Source organism: Phyllostomus discolor, chromosome 8 (assembly GCF_004126475.2).
Source record: "Phyllostomus discolor isolate MPI-MPIP mPhyDis1 chromosome 8, mPhyDis1.pri.v3, whole genome shotgun sequence".
Lineage (NCBI taxonomy): Eukaryota > Metazoa > Chordata > Mammalia > Chiroptera > Phyllostomidae > Phyllostomus > Phyllostomus discolor.
In genome coordinates, this window is record NC_040910.2 from 100397362 (window position 1) to 100420126 (window position 22765).

Consider the following 22765-nt stretch of genomic DNA (forward strand, 5'->3'; position numbering starts at 1 on the left):
TCTTTGGCATCACGCACGAGCCCTTGTTCTATCCATTAATGACGGCAGGACTTGGACACATTACTTAACACTGCTATGCCCCAGTTTCCTTATCTGTACATTGGAGGTGATTTAAAGGATCTCAGGCGTGAGGTTCTGGTGAGGATTATGAGATAATGCATGTGAACTGGCTGTCACAGTCCTGGCTCATGCTGCAGGCTCAGCAATGTTCTCCATTGTTGGTTTTGGTTTTGCTCATATAGACATGAGATAAACACAAGGGAACTTGAGATAGTATAAACAGTTCAGATAGAGCCAGAGAAAGGCAGAGCTGGAAGGGGGCTTGGAGAGCATTCAGCCCCTCAGGCAGAGCCCAACGAGAGAGGTGACTACCCCAGGTTCACACGTGACTTGGTGTCCCAGAGGTTCAGGGAAGAAAAAGGAGTGTGGACCAGAAGGATCAGGGAGGCATTAAGCAGGGGGTGGGGGACAATCTGCTCATCCCAGGGTAGCAATGACTTACGGCTCCACCCTTTACTAGCTGGTCACCCCCCTCTCTGACCTGAGTTTTCATATCTGCTGAGTGGGGACAACAGTTCCTGCCAGTTCATCTGGAACAAAAATTGAATGAGACGAGTCTGCTGGCCTGTGGAAAAGTCTCGGTACATGGTAACTCCTTTAATTTGTCTTTAAATGGAAGATCAGTCAAGATAAGATGGGTAGATAAAAATAGTGAGGATTTGCCAGACAAAAGCAACACCTTGAGCAAAAGTCTAGATTTGGGAAAGAGACCATTTGGAAAATAAGAGACCTAGATTCGATTCTAGGATCTACTGCTCGCCAGCTGAGTGACTTTGGGTCCTCAGTTTCTCCTGTTTAAAAGTGGGTTTCAAGGTTTGCTGGCCTGATTGACAGCAGGGTTGTATGTGGATCCAATGAGGACCTGAAGCTGCATTGAAAATTATGAAGCTCTCTGTGGGTGAGCTGCTTCTCTCTCTCTGTCTGTCTGTCTGTCTCTCTCTCTCTCTCTCTCTGCTTGGACTGGGAATGACTTGAGGCCAACATCGGGTCCCCATCTTGGAATCGCTACCCCTACAGTTCCTGGCACACAGCGGGTGCTACATCTGTGTGGATAGAAACCACCTTGTCCCCACTCACCCTTGGGAATGCCCCACGCTTGGGCTGTATGAGGGACTAAGACCTTCCCCTGTGACTGACACAGCTCTATTAGAAACAACCTTAGTCCTGGCAAATGACAGAGGTGCCAGATGGAGCCCTGTTATTCCCTGAAAGGTTGGGCTGACTTACAGTGGATGGGAGGGAAAGAATGAAAACGGGGTATGCCCCAGAGAGATTAGGCCCAGTGGTTTCCAAGCAAAGCCATGGCCCTTTCACATGCACACAGATATGCTTGGAATGGATGTTGAAGTCTTAATATAGACTGCCCACATGCCTGTTCCCAAATGCTGTCAGCAAAATGCTGTCTCTGTTTCCCCCCCAGAGTGTATTTTGGGGGCCTGGGGCAAGGGCACCATCTGGGCTCCCCTGTTGTACAGGGAGGGTAATTCAGCTTTCCTTCCTATGTCTCCTTTTCTCCACGGTCTGTCCAGACCAGCCCCTCAGTAACCTGATCAAAGGATCCTCCTATAAAACAAAGGCCCTGGAAAAGGAAGGAACTAGCTGCATCCTGCAAAGAATTGGCACTGAATGGCGATCAGACCACATGGGTGCAGGAAAGGTGATGCCAGACAAGGTCACTTTCACTTGACCCTGAGACTGTACAGCCTTTGTGAAGATGTATAGCACAAATGTGTGGCACGAGAGCCCCGTCGTTACCTCTGATTTACAGATAAGGAAACTGACTTTCCCCGCCATGACCCTCAGTGTGGGAGTACCACCAATCCATGTCCCCCACACACGCTGTAGGGGCTGTGTGAAAACGTACGAGAAGCGTTTGGGATTGTCGCCATAATAAGAGGTGCTACAGACACTTAGCAGGAGGAGTCCAATGGTTCTGAAGACCTTACAGTGCACGAGACAATCACGCACCATGAAGGCTTGCCCAGACTCAATTGTCCACAGCTCCTTAGTTGACAAACATGGGCTGGGCAGCAGAAGAAAGCCTGGATTCTAAGATGGTACTAACTTATGCAGCAAGCCCACTCATCGGCATTTATACTCCTTCCTGCTTCCTCAGTGTGGTGTGTCTTTGTGGCTCCCTCTCTCCTGAGTGGCATATAAGAACCCAAACTGGATCCCATTGTTATCTGGCATTTGGCTTCAGTTTAAATTGCAGTAATAGGCCAGAACCAAGGGGGACCTCCCTAGGTCATTCAAATTAGTGCTTGACATTTTTTGCCCTTTATTTTTCAGTAATTGGGTGACCTGTAACTAACTTCTTGGAATAAGCTAATACTTTTCTATGTTCAGTACAAAACTGAACTTTATTTTGTACTTGTTACTCATCTTTTATAATCTTCCTAAAGACTTTTCCTGATTTTTTTTTTGGAAGCCTGCTTTAGGGCCTCCCATTCCGCGTGATCTAGATGGATATGTTGTTTTCTTATTCTCTTTTTTAAAAGAAATAAAATCACTAAACAATTTGCAATGGCTTTTATGATGGAAATATGTAGGCAGATATTCAAACTACCTGTCAAGCACCGAGACATGAGGTATTTTATTGAACTGGGGAGCTCTGGTCCCAGGGTTTGCAATGCATGGCTCCCTGGGAACATGGGCAGTTTCTGGAAGGGCAGGACTAGGAGAAAGTTAGCAGGCAGTTGGCAGTGTGACCCTGGAAGAGTCAGCCATCATGGTGAGAAAATGTGCTCTGGCAAATAGTTTTTGGTTGTGTGATCTGTGCCCAGTGCAAACCCCATGTTATCGCCATCGCTTACCTCTCAATACACGCCCTCTTCTTCATCTTAAAACTTTCCATTGTTCTTAAGATCAAGGCATAATTCTTACCAGGGTCTCCAAGATTGGATATGGCCTAGTCCCTACTCTTTTCTCCTAGGTCATCTTGCCTTCATCCCTCTTACCTGCTGGGCTCCAGCGTTTTCCTGGATGATGCCTCGGGCCTTTGCACATGTGCTTCCTTCTGCCTCTGAGATCTTCCCTCTTTTCATCTTCTCATGCCCAGCACAGTCCCCAGTGTGTGGGAGGCACAAAGAAGTGTTTATTGAAAGAAGGCATGGGAGTCAAGTCTCAGGTGTGGGATATTTGTTTTCTTTGGGTTTGATTTGGCCTGGCCTGCACAGTATCAAGTGGAGAAAACAAGGGTCACCCACTGGCAGCCAGGAGGGCCAGAAACTGACCTACACACAGGTGTTCTTTGGCTGTGATCCCTCACTAACCACCTTCTCTCATCTGCACAACCAGCCTGGGCCCTAGAGTCACTGCATTTGCAACCCCGGACTTAAACATCCTCTGCAACTTTCATTTAAATATTTGGTTTCAATTCAGTGGAATTTAATTGACTTGGATGGAAGCTCAGGAGACAACACCCCATCCCCCCACCAATGTGCATTCATTTTCTTGAAGAATCACATAACCTTGTCTTTGAAATCTCATGTTATCCACATACAGACAGACTTCAAGGCCTAAAAGGCAATGGGGGCTCACTCACCTGTTGTGGCAGAACAGTCCTGTAAAACCCTGTCCCTTGACTGCCAGCGTGGAGCTCTTTCTACTCCTCATCACGAGTCAATTCACTGTGGATGGTGTTTGTGTATATTTAATGGCTTTGAAAGTATGTTTTTCTGGTCATTAACTATCACACTTTCTGCAATTAATGTGTACAAAATCAAGCCTAGGTTTATGAACATTTTATCCAAATTGCTCTGCGGCTTGATTTACAAAAAGACACAAAACCCTCCTCTCTTATCTAATAGATGCTGTTTACGAGTATATTTCCATCAACATGACAGTTTGAAGGGCACTCATCAAGAATGACCCTCCTGAATTAACACCAACAGAATACGCAAGCTTTCGCAAGCGGTGTGTAAGGATTTAATCTTTGCCTCCTCGGGGATGGGTGTTTATGAACTCTACAGAATGCAGATGTGATGAAATAATACATTGTAAAAGTCTTAATAGACTTTGCTTGCTTTATAGAATTGGAGTCGAGGAAGAATGAGGGCTGTAGCTCTTGGTCCTGGGGTTCCCCTGCTCTGGTCTAAAGGCCTGGAGTGACAGGCTCTGCCTCTGTGATTCACCTAATTTTACCTCTGTGATTCCCTCCAAAGGAGTCTCACTATTCTTCAGATGAGCTGGTTTTTTTCTTCTAAAAAGGTCATCCAAGTAGCCCGCCACCCCAGCTACTCCCACCGGAATACCTGTAGGAATTACTTATTGGAGTTCCAAAAAGAATGAGTATTGAGTCCTCCAATTTTCAGTAAAAAAAGAAAAATATATATTTTTGTTATACATATATAACATTCAAGTTTATTCATTCAAGTATTTAAGTACTTAGACTATGTCAGGCATCAGGCTACATGCTGAAAATACAACCGGATGTGTACCCACTATCTTTTCTAATCCTTCCCAAAGCCCAGAAGCCACAAACGGTTGGCCTCATGTCACAGATCAGTAACCTGGAAGACAGGTGATTACCTGGGGTCACAGAACAAGTAAGGAACACAGCTTGGACTCAGTACTAGAACCTGAGATTCTAAGGCCTTGAAACAAGTTCATACAATACAGCTGCTTCTTATTTAAAAAAAAGAGTTCAGTTTCTACTCTGTTTCTCAATGATTTGCGCGGGGCTAATTCTCAGATCAACTGTGACGTACAGCCAAGAGAAGCTTCCTCGGTCAGCCCTTGGCTTTCATTGAGTGCAGAGCACCTATGACTGCTCACTGCCCCTGGATATTTGACAAGCCACATTTCTCTTCTGTTCGGTCATATCTGAACTGGTGAGGCCATAAACATTTACAAATGACCATGAGGGGAGAAAAACCTTACATTGTGGTCCCCTGCAATGGCATTCGCATTGCACTGTGGGTTCCACATTGCCCTGTGGGAGCCATGCCCTAGCAATGGAGGATGGAGCTTCCGGAGCCTTTCTCAGCCACTCAGGATTATCACGTGATCAGGTGGAGGCTGCCCACCTCGTCCACCAGCAGAGATCAGACCTCAGGCATGGACATCCCAGGCATCAGGCTGAAGCACTGGATTTTTTTTTTCTTTTAAGTACAATTCAAAGCTGAAGTCATTTCAGTTTGGATGATACAACAGAAGTAACTTACTAACAGTTTCTAATGAGTCTAAGAGATGCAAGAAGTAGCCATCACATGGTTAAGTCAAAAGAGCCAACTGTTAAAGCTGGGTCCTCCAGCTGAAGTTAGAAGTAATTCCACTAAAATGGGTGTTAACTTGGTAGAGATGTAACTTAAATATGAGCGGTACCTACTGAGATGTTCATGCTTTTTTCCCCACTTTTCTCAACTAAAGATTTTTTCCAGTGTTGACTTACTCTTGATTCCTTATAGGAACCCTACCTGATTGTAATACAATAAAATAATAAAATAAAAAACAAAATATATAAAATAATAAATAAAGTAGTAAAAAATGACTTTTAACACTACTCATGTTGTTTCCCATTAGCTAATAGTCAGCTGGGCTTCTTGCACATGTGATTTCAGAGACATTGGCCTATCGGGCCCTTAAAAGTCTTCTGGAAGATCCTTATCAACCCATGCTGACCAAGCTTTCTTGTGGGTAGTAGGAGTAGAGAAAGGATTCTTGCCTTAACCAAAGGAACTGTGTAATGTTACATCTCTGCAATAATTTGAAACAAAGTGAGTCTTCAGTAATACTATTAATGTGGGCTCTGGAATTACTTATTCAATAAACATTTAACAAAAGTGACCTAAACAGCCCTGGTCGGTGAGGCTCGGTTGGTTGGAACATCGTCCCAGGGGCCAAAAGTTCACAGGTTGGATTCCGTCAGGACACATGTTCGACCCCTGGTCAGGGAGCATTCCAGAAGGCAAATGATCAATGCCTCTCTCTCTCTCTCTCTCTCCCCCTCCCCTCTCTCTCTCCCCCCGACACACACTCTCTCTCCAGCCCCCCGCTCTACTGCCCTTCCTCTCTCTCTGAAAAATAAAAAAAAAATGACCTGAACATAACAGAACAGCGGCTTTCACCCAGAGGGAGGACCACGAGCCCAGGAGAGACAGTGCACAGACAGTTTGAACAGAACACATTTGTTCTGTATATGTAGCATTTCCATAATATGGATTACACAGAGAAAAGACTGGGAAAATCTTCTTGGCAATCAGAAGACAAAGTAAGATACAAAAAAAATGAGTGATAGGCAGACCCTGTCCTCAAGAAAATGGTCTAGAGGGTTCACAGTCTGGCTCTGCTGTTACCCTTGGACTGAACCAGTCCCCCATCATCCAGGGCCTCTCATTTCCTTTCTCTGCGCCCCAGCAGCCAGACAGTCCAGCAGTGACCATCACAACCTCCGCTGAACGCGCGCTTGCTTTGTGCTCCAACACTGCGTCTGAGTCCTGCTTCATCCCATTTATGTGCTTTCTCTCATTTATATGTTTAAGCTCTTCTAATCATTCCAAAAAAGCTTTGAGTGGCTATGTTGGAGTCACAGTTTTTGCACGTGAAGAAATGGACGCTCAGAGAGACTCAATAACCCGGCACGTCTGACTCCAGAGCCACTGAATGGCCTTCATCTGCGCCCTGCATGGGAATGAGTTAGAGGCTACGGGAGTGTGGATGGGAGGCAGGTGAGTGCAGAGAAAGACAGGAGTGGTGAAATCTGAGTTCCAGGCTGCCAGTGAGGCAGAGAATTAGTTTAAAATAAGCCAAGGTTCCAGAAGTGCCCTCGGACCTCACCTGTGAACCCCGGCAGTTAGCAGACACTATGTAGAAGGCACTTCCGTGAGGATCAGACCTCGTTACAGGACGCACATCCTGCTCCAGTTTTCACCAGGATCATAGGGGGAAAGTCAGACTTCTAGAAGCAGCCATTTCAGAATGTTCCAGAAAAAAAAAAAAAACACAGAAACAGGGGATATCCTAACTCAGTAGTGCTTGATCAAGTTGTGAGAAATATGTTTCCTCAGAAGAGACAACTCTCCGGAAGATTCTTGGCATGTGATTTGGTTTGTTACAACAATTTTTCAAGTCCAGAAACCAATAAGGAGGGAAATATGTTCAACCTTTACATCACGGAAGGAAAAATAAGGAATATTGGGTGTCTGCCTTGTGTATGTGTGGTCGCGTCACCCCATTCATTCTCGCTGGCTTGACTGTGCCCTGCCTGGTTCCTGAAAGACTGTGACGGATTGTCTTGTTTTGTTCCCATAACAATCCTTAGACTCATTGCCATAACAAAGAGGAAGAGGCTAAGGCACAGAGGGGCTAAGCAACTAGCCCGAGGTTACTGGGCAGAAGAGATGAGGCACAGAGCCTTGCCTTTTCCAGCATCGTCCTGCACCCAAACATACCGCCCTACACTTATGATGACCCAGTGAAAAGTACTGTGCTTTCAAATCTAAGTTTCTTTGTCTTCTGGAGAGAAAAATACTATATTTTACCCTGGTTTTATCAGTTGCTGTGCTAGCTGGACCCCATTTGGGGGTCTTCAGTTAATGGAATTATAATGGCACTTCTTTATTTTTAGCCGTAATTGCATTCCGTGTCTTGAAATGCAGGCAATCATCAGTCACCGGGCAGGCCAGTGATAACTGCCAAACCTTAGGGTGAGAATGCGGTGGTTGGTAAATATCAAACAGCGCTCCTCTCTGCAGACTGTGTGTGCTCTTGCACTTAAAGACACACTTGTTAATGACTTTCCATAAATAAGTTCCAGCTTATAATTGTTCCAGCAACAGCTGCTGAAATGTGATCTCCCCTCAAGTGTAAAACACCTCTTCTTTTCTCTTTACTTTTTTATGGAAAGAAAACATTTGTACATGCAAAACCAAAGCAGGCCGGGTTTACTCGTCGGCTGTGTGACCTTAGAAGAGTTGCTTAATCTCTTTGTGCCTTCCTAGCACCCTTTGCCTATTTCAGGAACAAACGGGGTATTTCGGATGAGCTCCTCAAAGGATATGGAATAAGTAACGTTTATCTCTGGACCCCTGGGGTCTGGCATACAATAGGCACTTGGGGCTTGTCTGATGGCTGGAATGAAACTCACTCGAGTTGGATACGCCTTGGAAAGTTTAAAGGGCTACAGAAATGTGAAATGGTAATCCCTACCATTTGAACAAAAGCGAGAGGCTAATACTTGATTCTTTCTTTCAACATGTACTTCTTCCTATCTCTTTAGAACACACCCTGGAAAATGAATACCCCGAAGCGTTTCCTTCATCTCTTACATTTAAACTAGGAATGCTGGCAAACTGCAGGCGGCCACCTGTTTTTGTAAATAAAGTTTTTTTGGAACCCAGCACCCCCATTCTTTTCTATTTCGTCTCTGGCTGCCGTCATACAGAAGCAGAAGTAAATAGCTGTGACAGAAGTCATCCATGCCATCCACACAGCTGGAAATATTTATTATCTGACTCTTGACAAAAAACATTCTGCTGACCTCTGAGATGTAGGATGACCCACTGAGGATGTGTCTTTCTCTAAAAGCTCTGACCTCACCCAGGGCCTAGAGCACACATGTCTGAACAGGACGAGATAAACTGGAAAATTATCCAGGTTTGAATAGGCAACACCTTCCTCGAGTCTCTTTGGGAGAATAGACTGGAAGTGAGGACCCTGAAGAGGGGGTGCACATACTTAACCCCTATTCCTGTAGGAGCCGAAGGCTCTCTTCTCTACTACTTATATAATAATTATAGACAACAAAAGCAGTAACAGCTAACTATGGAGTGATTACGAATGCTAGTCTCTGGGCTAGATGCGCTATACAGTCTATCTCATAAATTCATCTCCACAATTCTATGCAGTAGTTGGTATTATTATTCCTATTTATAGAGGAGCGCTCTGCCTTGCCCAAGGGTACCCAATGGTGAGGCCAGGCTCTGCAATCCACATAGTTCAGCGTGACATTTAGTTTCCGGGTTCCCATTAGAGATGCCCTTTAGGATTCCAGGCTGTTCCCTTTCCGGCTCAGCCAAGCACGTTGCTCTCCCTCTTGCTCACGGCATTGCATTTTATTCTATTATTGACCACCTGTATGGTTTCATTCATTTCTTTCATAATTATTTCTCCCTTGCTACTGCTAATACGTGCCAGGTACTGTGCTGGGTATTGGGGACATTGTGGGGACAAATCAAAACCAGTTTTTGGCTGGATGAAGCTTCAAGTGATGGGCATTGATCAGTCACACAATAAAAGTTGAAATAAAATTGTGATATGTGTGTCAAAGAGGAAAGGCACAGGATGCCCCGAGAGTGGATTACAGGGATCTCTCTCAAGAGGTGACCCCGGAGCTCAGATAGAAATTGGTTCATAAATAAGAGTCAGACACAGAGGGGAGGAGAAGGTGTCCTAAGCAAGAGAAACGGCATATGCACGGGCTCTAGGGAAGGAAGAAGTGTGGTGTGGAAAGGAGGCTGAAAGAAGGTCACCGTGGCCAGAGCATGTAGAACAAGGAGACTTGGTTGGAACAGTTGGAGGTCACACGAGGCTTATGCTCAGATTTGGTCTCTGTCTTAAAGGCGATGGGAAGCCACTGAGGTGTTCACGCCTGGGTGAGGCAGCTGGTGGCATTACACTCCGAATTCTGCCTGTGGTCCTCTGATACAGGGCTGCTGTTGCTTGAGTTCACTGAGGAGCTTCAGCTGTGGGAGCATCACGCTGAGAAAGACGAACGAAGGTGTATATGTCAGGGTCTGAAAACACAGCTGGTCTCCCCACCGAGGTGTGAGGGGTGAGCGAGCAGCAACCTGGCACGCACTGGGAGTCACCTCACTGCTACAGAGTGAAAACTCTGTTTGAGACCGTCACACCAGAGGCTGCTCCCAGCCTAACCAAGACGAGAACAGCTTGCTGTGGACTTGGAAGCTTGCTTGTAGCAGGTTGGCTCACTGGGTAAAGTTACTTGTCACCAAAGACCAATCGTTGTCGGGCTCCTCACATCAGCTATGGGACACAGAGGAAGATTTGCCTTTGATCCTAAGAGAATTCTAGGCACAAACACAGCTCTTCTTCACCCTTAGAATGGAATCCAGACCCCCTAGCTTAGCCTGCCAGGCTCTCTGGGGTCTGATCCTGCCTCCCTCTTTGACTTCAAATCAGACCTCTCTCCCCCATTTGGTAGTTGCTCAGTAAACATTTGTTGAATGAATGGATGTAGGAATGACTACATGATCTTGGGCAAGACACAGACCCTTTCTGATCTCAGTTTCCTCATTTTTAAAAGAAATGGCTGGCCTGATTTTTCTCAGAGAACCCTTCTAGAATGAAGACTATGAGATGCAGAATCAAGACCATTCAGCAAACACTTGCAGCATCTCCTTTAAGCCAAGTCCTATGACAGATACTGGGGACATGATGACAGATACCCCTGTCCTTGAGAGGCTTATTCAAAAGTAGAGATAGACACCAATAAAATAGCTTCAAAATAGCACCTAGCTGGTGTGACTCAGTGGACTGAGTGCTGGCCTGCAAACCAAAGGGTTGCTGGTTCAATTCCCAGTCAGGGCACATGCCTTGTTTTGTGACCTAGATCCCCAGTAAAAGTCACGCGAGAAGCACATTGATGTTTCTCTCCCTGTCTTTCTCTCTCCCTTCCCTTCTCTAAATATAAATAAATAAAATCTTTAAAAAATCAAAGTAGCACACGGGTGTCAAGCTCATTTTCACCAGGGGCCACATCAGTCTCAAGATTGTCTTTAAAGGGCTGGACACAGAGCTCCTTGCCCCTAGTTAAGGAGTAGTTACATTTATACAGTCCTACAATTACATTCAGTCCTTTGAAGGCAACCAAGAGGCTGATGTGGCCACCCAGTGAAAATGGGTTTGACACCCCTGAACTAGCATGATGCATGGGTGTGAACTCTGTAGTCATAGGAACTAGGCACAATCCCAGCTCTGACCACTTCCTTGAGCAAACAATCACTCAGTGGCCCATGACTCAAATGGAAGTAATGGCCCTAACTCATAGAATTTTGTGAGAATTCGATGAGGTGGTGTTATCATTGCCGGCATCATCTCTGGTACAAAGAAATGCTCAGCAAATGTGGGTGATGATCCTCAACAAATGATGATGAGGATGAATGTCAACAATGATCCTCAGCACTCACGTGACTGTACCAGTTATATATGGCTCAGTGCAGCAATTTTCAACCTTTCTGATCTTGTGGCTCATAAACTAATTACTAAAACTCTGCAACACACCACAAATGTATTTCTTGCCAATCTACGAAAAAATAGGTGTAATTTTGATTCATTTATACTGATGGCTATTGTTGTGTTGACTGTTGTCATTTTTTTGTTTGACAGTCTAAGGGAAAAGAGATTAGTGCATGTGACAAAACTTCTTGCAGCCCAACAGTTGAAAATCACTGGCTTCCGTATTATCAGATCACTCAGTACCTAGGCCATTCTGGTTGTAGAGTATTTTGAACTTGCCCCTGGATGAGAGCACCAAGGGAGCAGAGATGCTCACTGATGCTAAATGTCAGTGGTTCATGGACGGTGCCCTGGGGAAGCCAAAACCAGGGCTGAGCTTTAAGGTAAAAAAGGGTAGGCAAGGCCTCCTCTGTCTCCACTTTGCCCTCCAGAAGCAGCCAGAGGAAGCCTTAAAAAAATGCAGATCAGATCAATTGATGTCTTCTTAAAACCACGGACTGTCTATTGCACCTGGAATCCAATCAAAGCTCCTCACCATGGTCTGGAAAACCCTGCACGAGCTGGTCGCATCTGAGTCACCGCCACCCTCCCCCGGCCATACTCAGACTCTGTGCACTGGCTGTGCTCTCTGCCAGCAGCGCACCCCGCTTGGATCGTCCCAGTTTCCCCATGCCTGACTCCTCTTCATCAGCGGAGCTCGGCTCAAATGCCGCCTCTACAGGGAGGCTTCACCAACTACATACTGACGCTCCCTCCCCCACTCCCCATCCCATTCTTCCAGCGACTGCCATTCACTTTACAAGCCAAAATCTTGTTTGTTTCCTTTAAACCTCTTGGCACGACCTGAAATTATCTCTAGGAGGGCAAGGATTTCCTCCATCTTGTTGTCACTGGCCTCGGCACATAGTTGTCCCTCAAACACGGTTTTGAACGAACAAATTCCAGGTCCTTGTAAAGGACTGAGGTGAGGCAAGGTGTTCCGGGATGAGAACACAAGGTTAGCACTAACGCCACACAATGTGGAGTCATATGAGGTCACAGAGAACTTGGATCTGGAGAATGTTCTGGATCTTGGCATCCACCACATTAGAGCATCGGGAAAAGACAACAATATCACGTTTCTCCCTCTAAGACAGCCATTTCTCAGTCTTGCATTTCCAGAAAGCTTCTCTTGGAAGACGCCCATCTAAATTAATAAAGAGGCAAGATTATAAAATGATTTTCACTAATCCAGGTTTAGCTCTTTCCCATGGTAATTCCAAGCAGACTAGCAGAAGTCCTCAGGCGTCTCTTTAATGAATAGTTAAACTCGGTGTTTAATCAGCGTGTCATCCTATAAGCCCCCAAAGAGTTTGCTCTTGTAAGCAGTTTCAGCACCGTCCCTGCAGTCTTGGTTGCCTCGTGCACTTGCTTAGAAGGTCAAACGTTCAATAATTGATCCTCTATTTCATGTCAAACACTGATTACCTTGAGTAAACCCCCCAAACTGGGAATCAATTAAACTACTGCTTGTGCTTACCCAATTTTTTTTCAAAATTCTGACTTTGGAAGGTTTGGATTTTAAAATATTACCTATAACTGGCAAGAAGTAATCCAGAGACACCACATTTAGAACCCACCCGCCAATGTGATGCTCTCTGCTTAGCATCTCTACGTGGCCACTCCCCAAGCCCAAATTAAGGGCAGGACAAGCCACAGACCTCCTTCCCGCAGACCTCCTTCTCGCAGACCCACCCACACCCATGCCCATTGTGAGTGGCTGGCAGGTCTCAGACTCACACCACTATGCCTGGCTGAGGAGGAACCAAGGCAACACCTACGGCAGTGGGATTGCCCCCAGCACAGACCTGAGAGGTGGGGGGTGGGGGGCAGCAATGATATCTTACAGTTAAGCCCTACTGTTGGTACTTGAACTAGTGCAGCTCCGCAGGCATCTTTTCCTCTCCTCTTGCCTTTGATGACAAAATTGTGTTCTGACAGGTAGGAACAAGAAGTCTGACCACTGCCGAGCTGTCCCCTGGGGTCTTCTGGTGGTCCTGGCTGTTCTGAGGTCCGGGGAATCACTTCGTGCTCACTTGCCACACACCCGTGTACATTCTATAAACTGCCAAGTCCTGTGGGCTGTGTCTCCGCCTTAACAGCCACCACCTGAAATGACACCCTCCTGACCTCCAGCCCCTCCTGGTCTAACCTCCCTCTTCAGTCCATGCTCGTTCTCTCACCCCCTGCTCAAAACCCTTCTGTAGCTTACAGCATATATTCCAGGACCCCTGTGACCTGGACTCAGCCTATCTTCCAACACACATGGGGCAAGCTCCCCTTGACCTAGACCAACTGAACTGCAAGAGGGGTGAACACTCAGACAAAATAGGGTGCTGCTCACCAGTCGACAGTCTCTGCCAAAAGAACTGTTAATGTGCATTCGAACCCCTGGGGATTTGTTAAAATGCAGATCTCGATTTGAGGGTCTAGGATAGGGTTCAAGAGTCTGCATTTCTGACAAGCGCCCAGATGCTGCGGCTGGTCCCTGCACCGCACATTGAGTAGCAAACCACTATGTGATCGTTTTAACGTCTAATTTGTACGTGTGGGGGGTGGAGGTTGGTGAGGGGATTACTGTAATCAAAATAGCTTTATTTTAAGATGATGTTAATTCTATAAAATCACCATGTTTGCAGATCAAAATGTCAATTTCTTATGGTTCAACCTGACCCAAGAGACAATCCATCAACCAACTCCTAATAGAAACCAAAGTTTATGGTATGAGAATTTTAGCCAACTCAACCTGGAACAGAGAGGAGGCAAGACTTCAGATCAAACTTCTAAATGTGTTAACCTGAGCTTAAAGCAGAGCACACCTGACCCCTATACTCGCCAGCTCCTTTCTCATGGACCCTGGCTCCTACCGAATCCCACTCTGCGGGGCGCTTGGGAGACTTCTTCCTACCTCTTTCAGTCTTATAAGGTCAAGAGAAGGATCACTCCACTGGACTGCCTTCCCCTGACCACTCTCCAAGGCATAGTTCTAAGAACGTGCTGAAATTTCAAGGCCTGCCTTGAAGCACTGGCACATGCCCAGGTGGCTCCGTAGGTCACCTGGTGGGAAGATCTCAGCAGATGGCGGGATGTGTTTTGATTCTCAATAAGAAGCTTACTGAACACTGACGGGAGGTGTGGCAGGTCCCCCACAGCTCCTGGTTCTCTCTCGTGGCAACACTTCTCCACCCACAGAGTTCTGGCTGTGTGGGGGGGCTGGAGGGAGGGAGGGAGAGGCAGTTGGTAATCACAGGTCTGAAATACCTGCCTGGCCCGAGTCCTGCACAGGCAGAGCGTATGCACCAGCCCCTTCCTGTGGTTGCCCTTCTGATGGCAGAGTAGCTGCTGTATAACCATCTGCCACCATTGGCAAAACTCACAAGAAGTGAAGAAGCAATAAGCAAATAAGATATTTCAAGAGCAGCAGGAACACGTGTTCCTTCTAGGAGCAGCTCTACAGACTCAAGCTGTTTGGGATAGTCTCGGGTTCGAGGTACCATCCGTCTGAGTGGGCACTGATGGGATACTGATGCTCATTAATCATGTCACACTAGTCGTCCACTCCAACTGCCTTCTATCGGGAGAGCTTTTAACAGATACCAACTCCCTATTCCCACCCCCAAATCCATTAAGTCAAAACTAAGGAGACAGGCACAGGTAGGTTTTAAAAGCACCCAGGTGATTTTTGATGCACAGTAAAGGTTACAAACCACCGTGTTAAATGTGGTTTTTTTAAAGATCAAGCAAAAGCACCTTTGTTGACCAGTGATGCTTCTCAACTTCTGAAACTTCAACTTTTTAAAAAATGCAATACAGGATGTTGTTAATAAGGAGCATTCTCATACTTTCAGAGTCACAAATCACTTTTACGTGCATTATTAGGTTCTCAAATCTGCCTGTGGGAAATGCTAGCACCGTTACAGAAAGACAGATACTGGGCTTGCTGTGGCTTTGTTTACAAGAGACAAAAAAAAATGGAAACAACCTGAAAGCTAGTGAGACAATGGTTAAACATGTTGTGGGGCTCTCATGCAATGGAGAATTCTACAGCTTTTAGAAAAGTTTCCGTAGACCTATACACATTGGCTTAGAAAGGTAGCCACAGACTATTTTTAAATTTTAAAACACCAAATTCAGGATCAGGATTATAAATTATTACATTTCTATTTTACTTTTTTTCTCACTCTTTTTAAAAATATAATTTATTGATTATGCTGTTACAGTTGTCCCATTTCCCCCCCTTCATTCCCCTCTGCCCTGTACTCTCCCTCCCACCCGCATTCCCACCCTCCATCTTGGTTCATGTCCATGGGTCATGCATATAAATTCTTCGGCTTCTACGTTTCCTATACTATTCTTAATCTCCCCCTTCCATTTTGTACCTACCGTTTATGCTACTTATTCCCTGCACTTTTCCCCCCATCCCCCCCCCCCAACTCCCCACTGATAACCCTCCATGTGATCTCCATTTCTGTGATTCTTTCCGGTTCTAGTTGTTTCTTTAGTTTGTTTTTGTTTTGGGGTGGTTGTTTTTTAGTTTCAGTTGTTGATAGTTGTGAGTTTGTTGTCATTTTACTGTTCATAGTTTTGATCTTCATTTTCTTAGATAAGTCCCTTCAACATTCAGCATAATAAGGGTGTGGTGATGATGAACTTCTTAAGTTGGCCTTATCTGAGAAGCACTTTATCTGCCCTTCCATTCTAAATGAGAGCTTTGCTGGATAGAATAATCTTGGATGTAGGTCCTTGCCTTTCATGACTTGGAATACTTTCCAGCCCCTTCTTGCCTGCAAGGTCTCTTTTGAGAAATCAGCTGACAGTCTTATAGACACTCCTTTGTAGGTAACTGTCCCCTTTTCTCTTGCTGCATCTAGGATTCTCTCCTTAATTTTAATCTTGGGTAATGTAATTATGATGTGCCTTGGTGTGTGCTTCCTTGGGTCCAACTTCTTGGGGACCCTGAGCTTCCTGGACTTCCTGGATGTCTATTTGCTTCACCAGACTGGAGAAGTTCTCCTTCATTATTTTTTCAAATAAGTTTTCAATTTCTTGCTCTTCCCCTTCTCCTTCTGGCACCCCTATGATTCAGATATTGGAACATTTAAAGTTGTCCCAGAGGTTCCTAAACCTCTCCTCATTTTTTTTGAATTCTTGTTTGTTTATTCTGTTCTTATTGAACATTTATTTCTTCCTTCTAGTCCAAATCATTGAGTCCCAGTTTCCTTCCCTTCACTATTAGTTCCCTGTACATTTTCCTTTATTTCACTTTTCATAGCTTTCACCTTTTCCTCTGTTTGCAACCATATTGCACCATTTCTGTGAGTATCCTGATTACCAGTGTTTTGAACTGTGCACCTGATATGTTGGCTATCTCTTCATTGTCTGGAGCTTTGATCTGTTCTTTCATTTGGGCAATATTTTTGTTTACATGTGCCTGTTATATAGTAAGGGGCAGAGCCTTAGGTATTCACCAAGGCAGAGCAACCCACGTTGCTGCTTTGTGATACTGTATGTGGGGGAGGGGTCTGAGAGGGAACAGGCGAGTTGCTCAACTCTCTGATGGCTTTCAGTCACTTCCTCTGTTACCCACAAGCAAATTGGGCCCTTCTGGTGCTTATTCCCAGATGGGTGGTTTTTTGCACGTTCTAGGACCCTGTGGGTCCCTCCAATGAACTGTCCTATGAGGTTGGAAGTTTCTTCTGCCACCACAACCCCCACAGGTTTTTTTAGTCAGGGGTTTTGAGGCTTTATTTCCCCATGCTGGAACCCTGGGTCGCTCCCCAGTTGTTCCTCCCAGTTTATCCACGCTCGAATGTGGGACTGCCCATTCCACCTGCCACCCCCTTGCCAGTCCCAGTCCTCCAGCTGCTGCCTTGCCGTGAGTCCTCTCCACATTTGCTGCCTGTCTCCACCCTTCCTATCAGTCTGGATGAATATTTCTTCTTTAACTCCTTGGTTGTCAGACTCCTATATAGTTCAATTTTCTGTCAGTTCTGGTTGTTTTTGTTTTTAAATTTGTTTTCTTGTCCTTCCTTTGGTTTTGCAAGCAGGCACAGTGCATCTACCCATGCCTCCATCTTGGTCAGAAGGCTCACTCTTTTATTTTTAACAACTTTATTTGTGATATTGTTGACATGTAAAAAATTGTATATATTTAAGGTACATGACTTTTGATGTTTTTGTATGTTTATACATTGTGGAGAAATAGCTATAATCAAGATAAATAATACATCCATCACCTCCACCTAGTTACTATTTGTGTGTATGTCTAAGAAGATTTAAGATTTACCCTCTTAACAACTTTGAAGTATACTATGTAGTATTGTTAACTACGGTCACCACACTATACATTAGATCCCCAGAGCACATGCATTTGCGTAACTGAAACTTTGTACCCTTGGACCAACATCTCATTTCTCTCTTCCTGCAGCCTTTGACAACCACCATTTTATTCTCTTCTTTATGAGTTTGACTATTTTATATCAGTGAGATCACATATATGTGTCTTTCTGTGCCTGGCTGTTTCACTTAGCGTCATGTTCTTCTGGTTCATCCATATTGTTGCAAATGGCAGGACCTCCTTTTCTAAGGCTGAATAACATTGCATTGTATATCTTCTTTACCTGTTCATCCACCAGTGGACACTTAGGTTGTTTCTATATCTTGGCGATTATGAATAATATTGTAGTGAACGTGGAAGTTCAGATATCTCTTTCAGATCCAGATTTCCTTTCCTTTGGATGTATACCCAGGAATGGGAATTCTGGATCATATGATAGTTCTATATTTAATTTTCTGAGGAACTACCATACTGTTTTCCGTAATGACTATACCAGTTTACGTTCCCACCATCAGTGTACAAGGGTTCCCCTTTCTCCACATCTTCGTCAACACTTGTTTTCTCTTGTCTTTTTAATAATTATCTTTCTAAAAGGTGTAAGGTAATATCCCATTGTGGTTTTATTTGCATTTCGCTAATGATTAGTGATATTAACCACCTACTCATGTACATATTTGCCATTAGTATGTCTAGAGAATTGTCTGTTCATGTCCTTTGCCCATTTTTTAAACAGGCTATTCATTTTTTGCTATGGAGTTGTATAAATTGTTATATATATATTTCTTGTATATTAACCCCTTATTAGCTGTATGGTTTGCAAATATTTTCTCCCATTCTATAAGATGCTTTTTCAGTCTTTTGAACGTTTTTCCTTTGCTGTGCAGAAGCTTAGTTTGATGTAATCCTACTTATCTATATTTTTGTTTTTGTTGCCTATGCTTTCATGTTATAACCAAAAAAATTATTTCCAAGATCAATGTCAGGGAGCTTTTTTCCCTGTGCTTCCCTCTAATAGTTTTACAGTTCCAGGTACTGTGTAATTTATTTTGAGTTGATCTTTGTATACAGTGTGAGATAAAGGTTCAATTTCATTCTTCTGCATGTGGATATTCAGTGTTCCCAGCATCAATTATTGAAGAGTCTATTATTTCCCCATTGTGTGTTCTTGGTGCCCTTGTCAAAGATTAGTTGACCATATATGTGTGAATTTATTTCTGAGCTCTGTATTCTGTTCCATTGGTCTATACTTCTGTTTTTATGCCAGCATCATACTGTTTTTATTCCTATAGCTTTGTAATGTATTTTGGAACTAGGAAATGTGATGCTTCTAGCTTAGTTCTTCTTGCTCAAGATTGCTTTGGTTATTTGGGGTCTTTTATAGTTTATAGGAACTTTTGGACAGTTTGTTTCTATTTCTGTAAAGAATGACATTGGAAATTTATATGGATTGCATCATAGATTACTTTGAGTTGTATGGACATTTTAGCAATATTAATTCTTACAAGCCATGAACACGGGGTGTCTTTCCATTAATCTGTGTATTTTTCAGTTTCCTTCATCAGTGTTTTACAGTTTTCAGTATCCAGGTCTTCTCTTCTTTGGTTAAGTTTATTCCTAAGTATTTTATTCTTTTTGTCACTATTGTACATGGGGTTGTTTTCTTAATTTCCTTTTTCAGATAATTCATTGTTACCATATAGAAATGCTACCAACTTTTGTGTGTTGATTTTTGAAATCCTGCTACTTTACTGAATTCATTTATTAGTTCTAAGTTTTTTGTTGTTGTGGAGTCTTTAGTGTATTCCACATATATGATCATGTCATATGCAAACAAAGATAATTTTGCATTTTTCTTTCCAATCTGGATGTCTTTTTTTTCTGGTCTAACTGCTCTGGCTAGGACTTCCAGTACTATGTTGAATAGATGTGGCAAGAGTGGGCATTCTTGCTTTGTACTGGATCTTAGAGAGAAAGTTTTCAGGTTTTCCCCATTAATTATGATAAGAGCTGTGGGGTTTTCATGCATCACTTTTATTGTGTTGAAGTAAGTTTCCTCTGTGCCTTTTTAAAATAGTTTTTTATCGTGAATGAATACTGAATTTTGTCAAATGCTTTTTCTGAGTTTACTCGAGGAGATCATGTAGTTTTTATCTTTCTTTCTGTTAATACAGTATATCACATTGTTTTGTATATATTGATCCATCCTTGCATCCCAGGAATAAACCCCACTTGGTGATGGTGTATAATCCCTTTAATATGCTGTTGAATTCAGTTTGCTAGTGTTTTATTGAAGATTTTTGTGTCTGTGTTCATTAGGGATATTGGCCTGTAGTTTCCTTTCTTGTACTGTTCTTGTCTGGCTTTGGTGTCAGGATGATGCTGGCCTCTCAAAATGAGTTTGGAAGTGTTCCCTCCTCTCCTATTGTTGGGAAGAGTTTAAGGTGGACTGGAGTTTAAGGTGGACTGGTGGACATTCTTTGAATGTTTGGTAAAAGTCACCTGCAGAGCCATCTGGTCCAGGGCCTTTCTTTCTTGGGAGAGATGTTTTATTACTACTTCAATTTCCATATTTGTGTTCATCTGTTCAGGTTTCTATTTTTCTTGGCTCAGTCTTGGTAAGTTATATATTTGTAGGAATTTACCCATTTATTGTTTTTAAGCCCAACATGTATATGTGTGTGTGTGAATTATAAGCACAAAAAAACAATCTGGAGGAGTAAATTCTAAACTGTTAGTAGTCATATTGTTTGGGCTAGGATTAGACAGAGGTGTGGGAGAGGACCTATCACTTTTTTTCTCTGTGTTTTGTTTTGTTACAAAAATTATACTTCCATGCTGTTTAAAAGTCTATTTTAAAACCACAGCCCTAAGATGAATCTAAAGAGAGATAATCATACTCATTTTTTGGAGGAAACGATTGAGTCCCACTCAGGTGGGGTGTTACTCACGTGGCTCAAAATTGGTGGGGCGTTCGGTGACTATATAGGTGTGCTGTGTTTCACAATTTCTTCTTTTAAAAAGAGATTTTTTTAAAAAATTAGACAACAGGGGGACACCCCATTTACTGCACTGCATTCCCAGGACTCCTTTTGTTCCCCACACTGAGTGTTGCACAGGCTCTCATTGGTCTACAGTGAACGGGGAAGAAGTTTAACCCTGCACAGTCAGATGACCTGAGCAGGCTGGTGCATCGGCATCCTGAGACATCAGCTCTCTCTCCTTGAGGACCTAACAATTCCCTGCTCGGCCAGAGGCCAGGAGCAAGATTTACTCACTGCCAGTAGCAGCTGTTGGTGCAGCATGTCGGCCCCTGCAGGGCAGTTCCACTCCTAATAAGGGAAATTCACTTTACACACACTTTAGGGGAAACATCCTGAGATGGAGCCAGAGCCAGATGGGCACTGAGCTTATGAAAGGCATGCTTGTTACCAGACATTTGCAAATATGCATGGTTATTTTTGTATGTGTGTGTATGCATGCATTTTATACACACACACACACACACACACACACACACATCTCAACATCCCTTCAATTACAAGATTGTCTTTCCAGTTGTTCTATGATAGACTTTACCGTTTACCCTTATGGAGGGTGGATGTTCTGTGCCTCATGTATTTTAATGCTAGAGTGCTGTCCTTATTACTGTTTTTTCCCTCCTGCCAGGTACAGCTCATCCACTATAACCATGAGTTATATACCAATGTCACGGAAGCTGCAAAGAGCCCAAATGGACTGGTGGTAGTTTCTATATTTATAAAAGTAAGTATCTTGCATTCGTTTATTCTTCTCCTCTTGCTTTCCCCATCCCAATCAGAATACCTCTTTACAGTCCTGCTGGATCTTAGAAATAACACAAAGGGTGGTGGACGTGCCCAAGAAAAACTGCAGGGTGGTGATTTCACATCCGTGAGATTTATGAAAAATGAGGTCCCTCTCAGTGAGATGCAAAAATGATGGGTTTCATTTCAGAGCATCAGGGCCCAGGGATTTGAGCAGCTTCTGTCCTGGAGGGGGTGGGGAAGAAATGTGCTGGATCCAGAAGCAAGCTCCAGGTCTCACCTCATGCAGAAAAGTCAGAACGATGTGATAGGAGGGGGAGGGGTGGCTCACTGACACTCCATAAGATTGAAGTCCTGCCCATCGCTTGGAAAAAAGAGACCCAAGGGAAATGTGAGATGCCCTCCCCACCCCCCCACCCCCCCCCACCCCCAGCACTGCACAGAGCAGCTCCCTCCAGCTTCCGCACAAGGGCTCTGAGCACCCCCCTCCCCTCTCTTTCTCGCAAGCATCCCCTGGGGAAAATTAAGCAAAGATCACCAATGCTGACTTTATGACACTCTAGGGAGGCTCCTCATCTTCCTAACAGCCACTGCCAACAAATCTCCAACGAAGCCAGTTCTAATTTGTTAAAAGGTAATTACCGTTCACATTTTTGACAGATGGAGAGTGAAACAGGTATGTAAATGTAAAGGAAGAAAGAAAAAAATGGTCTTTTCAATTAGGAGAAAAAAGCAATGTGTGGCATTTCTGCAAGTTGGCAGTGACTGCATTAACCCCTTAGGAAGTTTTGGCCAGACCATTAGAGGAGGTGTCCCAGTCTGAACTTGGGAATCTGAGGAAGATGATCAGTAGAATCCAGCATTTGCCACTGTGGGGTTGGAACAGAGTTCTGGTGATGACGTCATCATTGTTCAGAAGAATGGGCACGGGGGAGCCCCAGGTACCACTCTCTCGCCCTCCCCGAAAGCATCAGGCTTAGCAACAGGCACTTTGCCTGCCTGGTCATCCCTCTCAATACTCCACACCTCCCCCTAAGTCCTCTCCCTCACTGGGGTCAGGTCCAGCCTTTCTGTGGTCTGGGCAGAGCTGTACATTGGGCAAGGGCATTTGTAACATGTTGCTACCCCCTGGCCACCAACCCCAAACTCCTCTAGCTTGTCATCACCAAAGAGAGGAAGGGGGCTTTGGGCCAGGGAAGCATAAAAAGGCCTATAAAGGCCTTTTTTAGGCCTTTATAATACCTGATGCGACATCCCATGGAAATTGGTCCTGCCAGGCTCTGCTCTGCATCTCCTGGCGCCATCACAGGCCTTGCAGGTTCCTGAATGCCAGGCACTCGAATATGTA

General features: G+C 44.2%; 1 protein-coding gene across 2 annotated transcripts in view; it reads left to right on the forward strand.

Annotated features, from left to right (window-relative positions):
* The window catches only part of CA10 (carbonic anhydrase 10), a 451674-nt gene that overhangs the window by 406858 nt on the left and 22051 nt on the right, over positions 1-22765 (forward strand). For both annotated transcript variants that reach the window (XM_028521194.2, XM_028521193.2), the window contains one exon: positions 21302-21397. In XM_028521194.2, coding sequence (XP_028376995.1) covers positions 21302-21397 — 96 coding nt within the window. The remainder of the gene's footprint in view (positions 1-21301; positions 21398-22765) is intronic.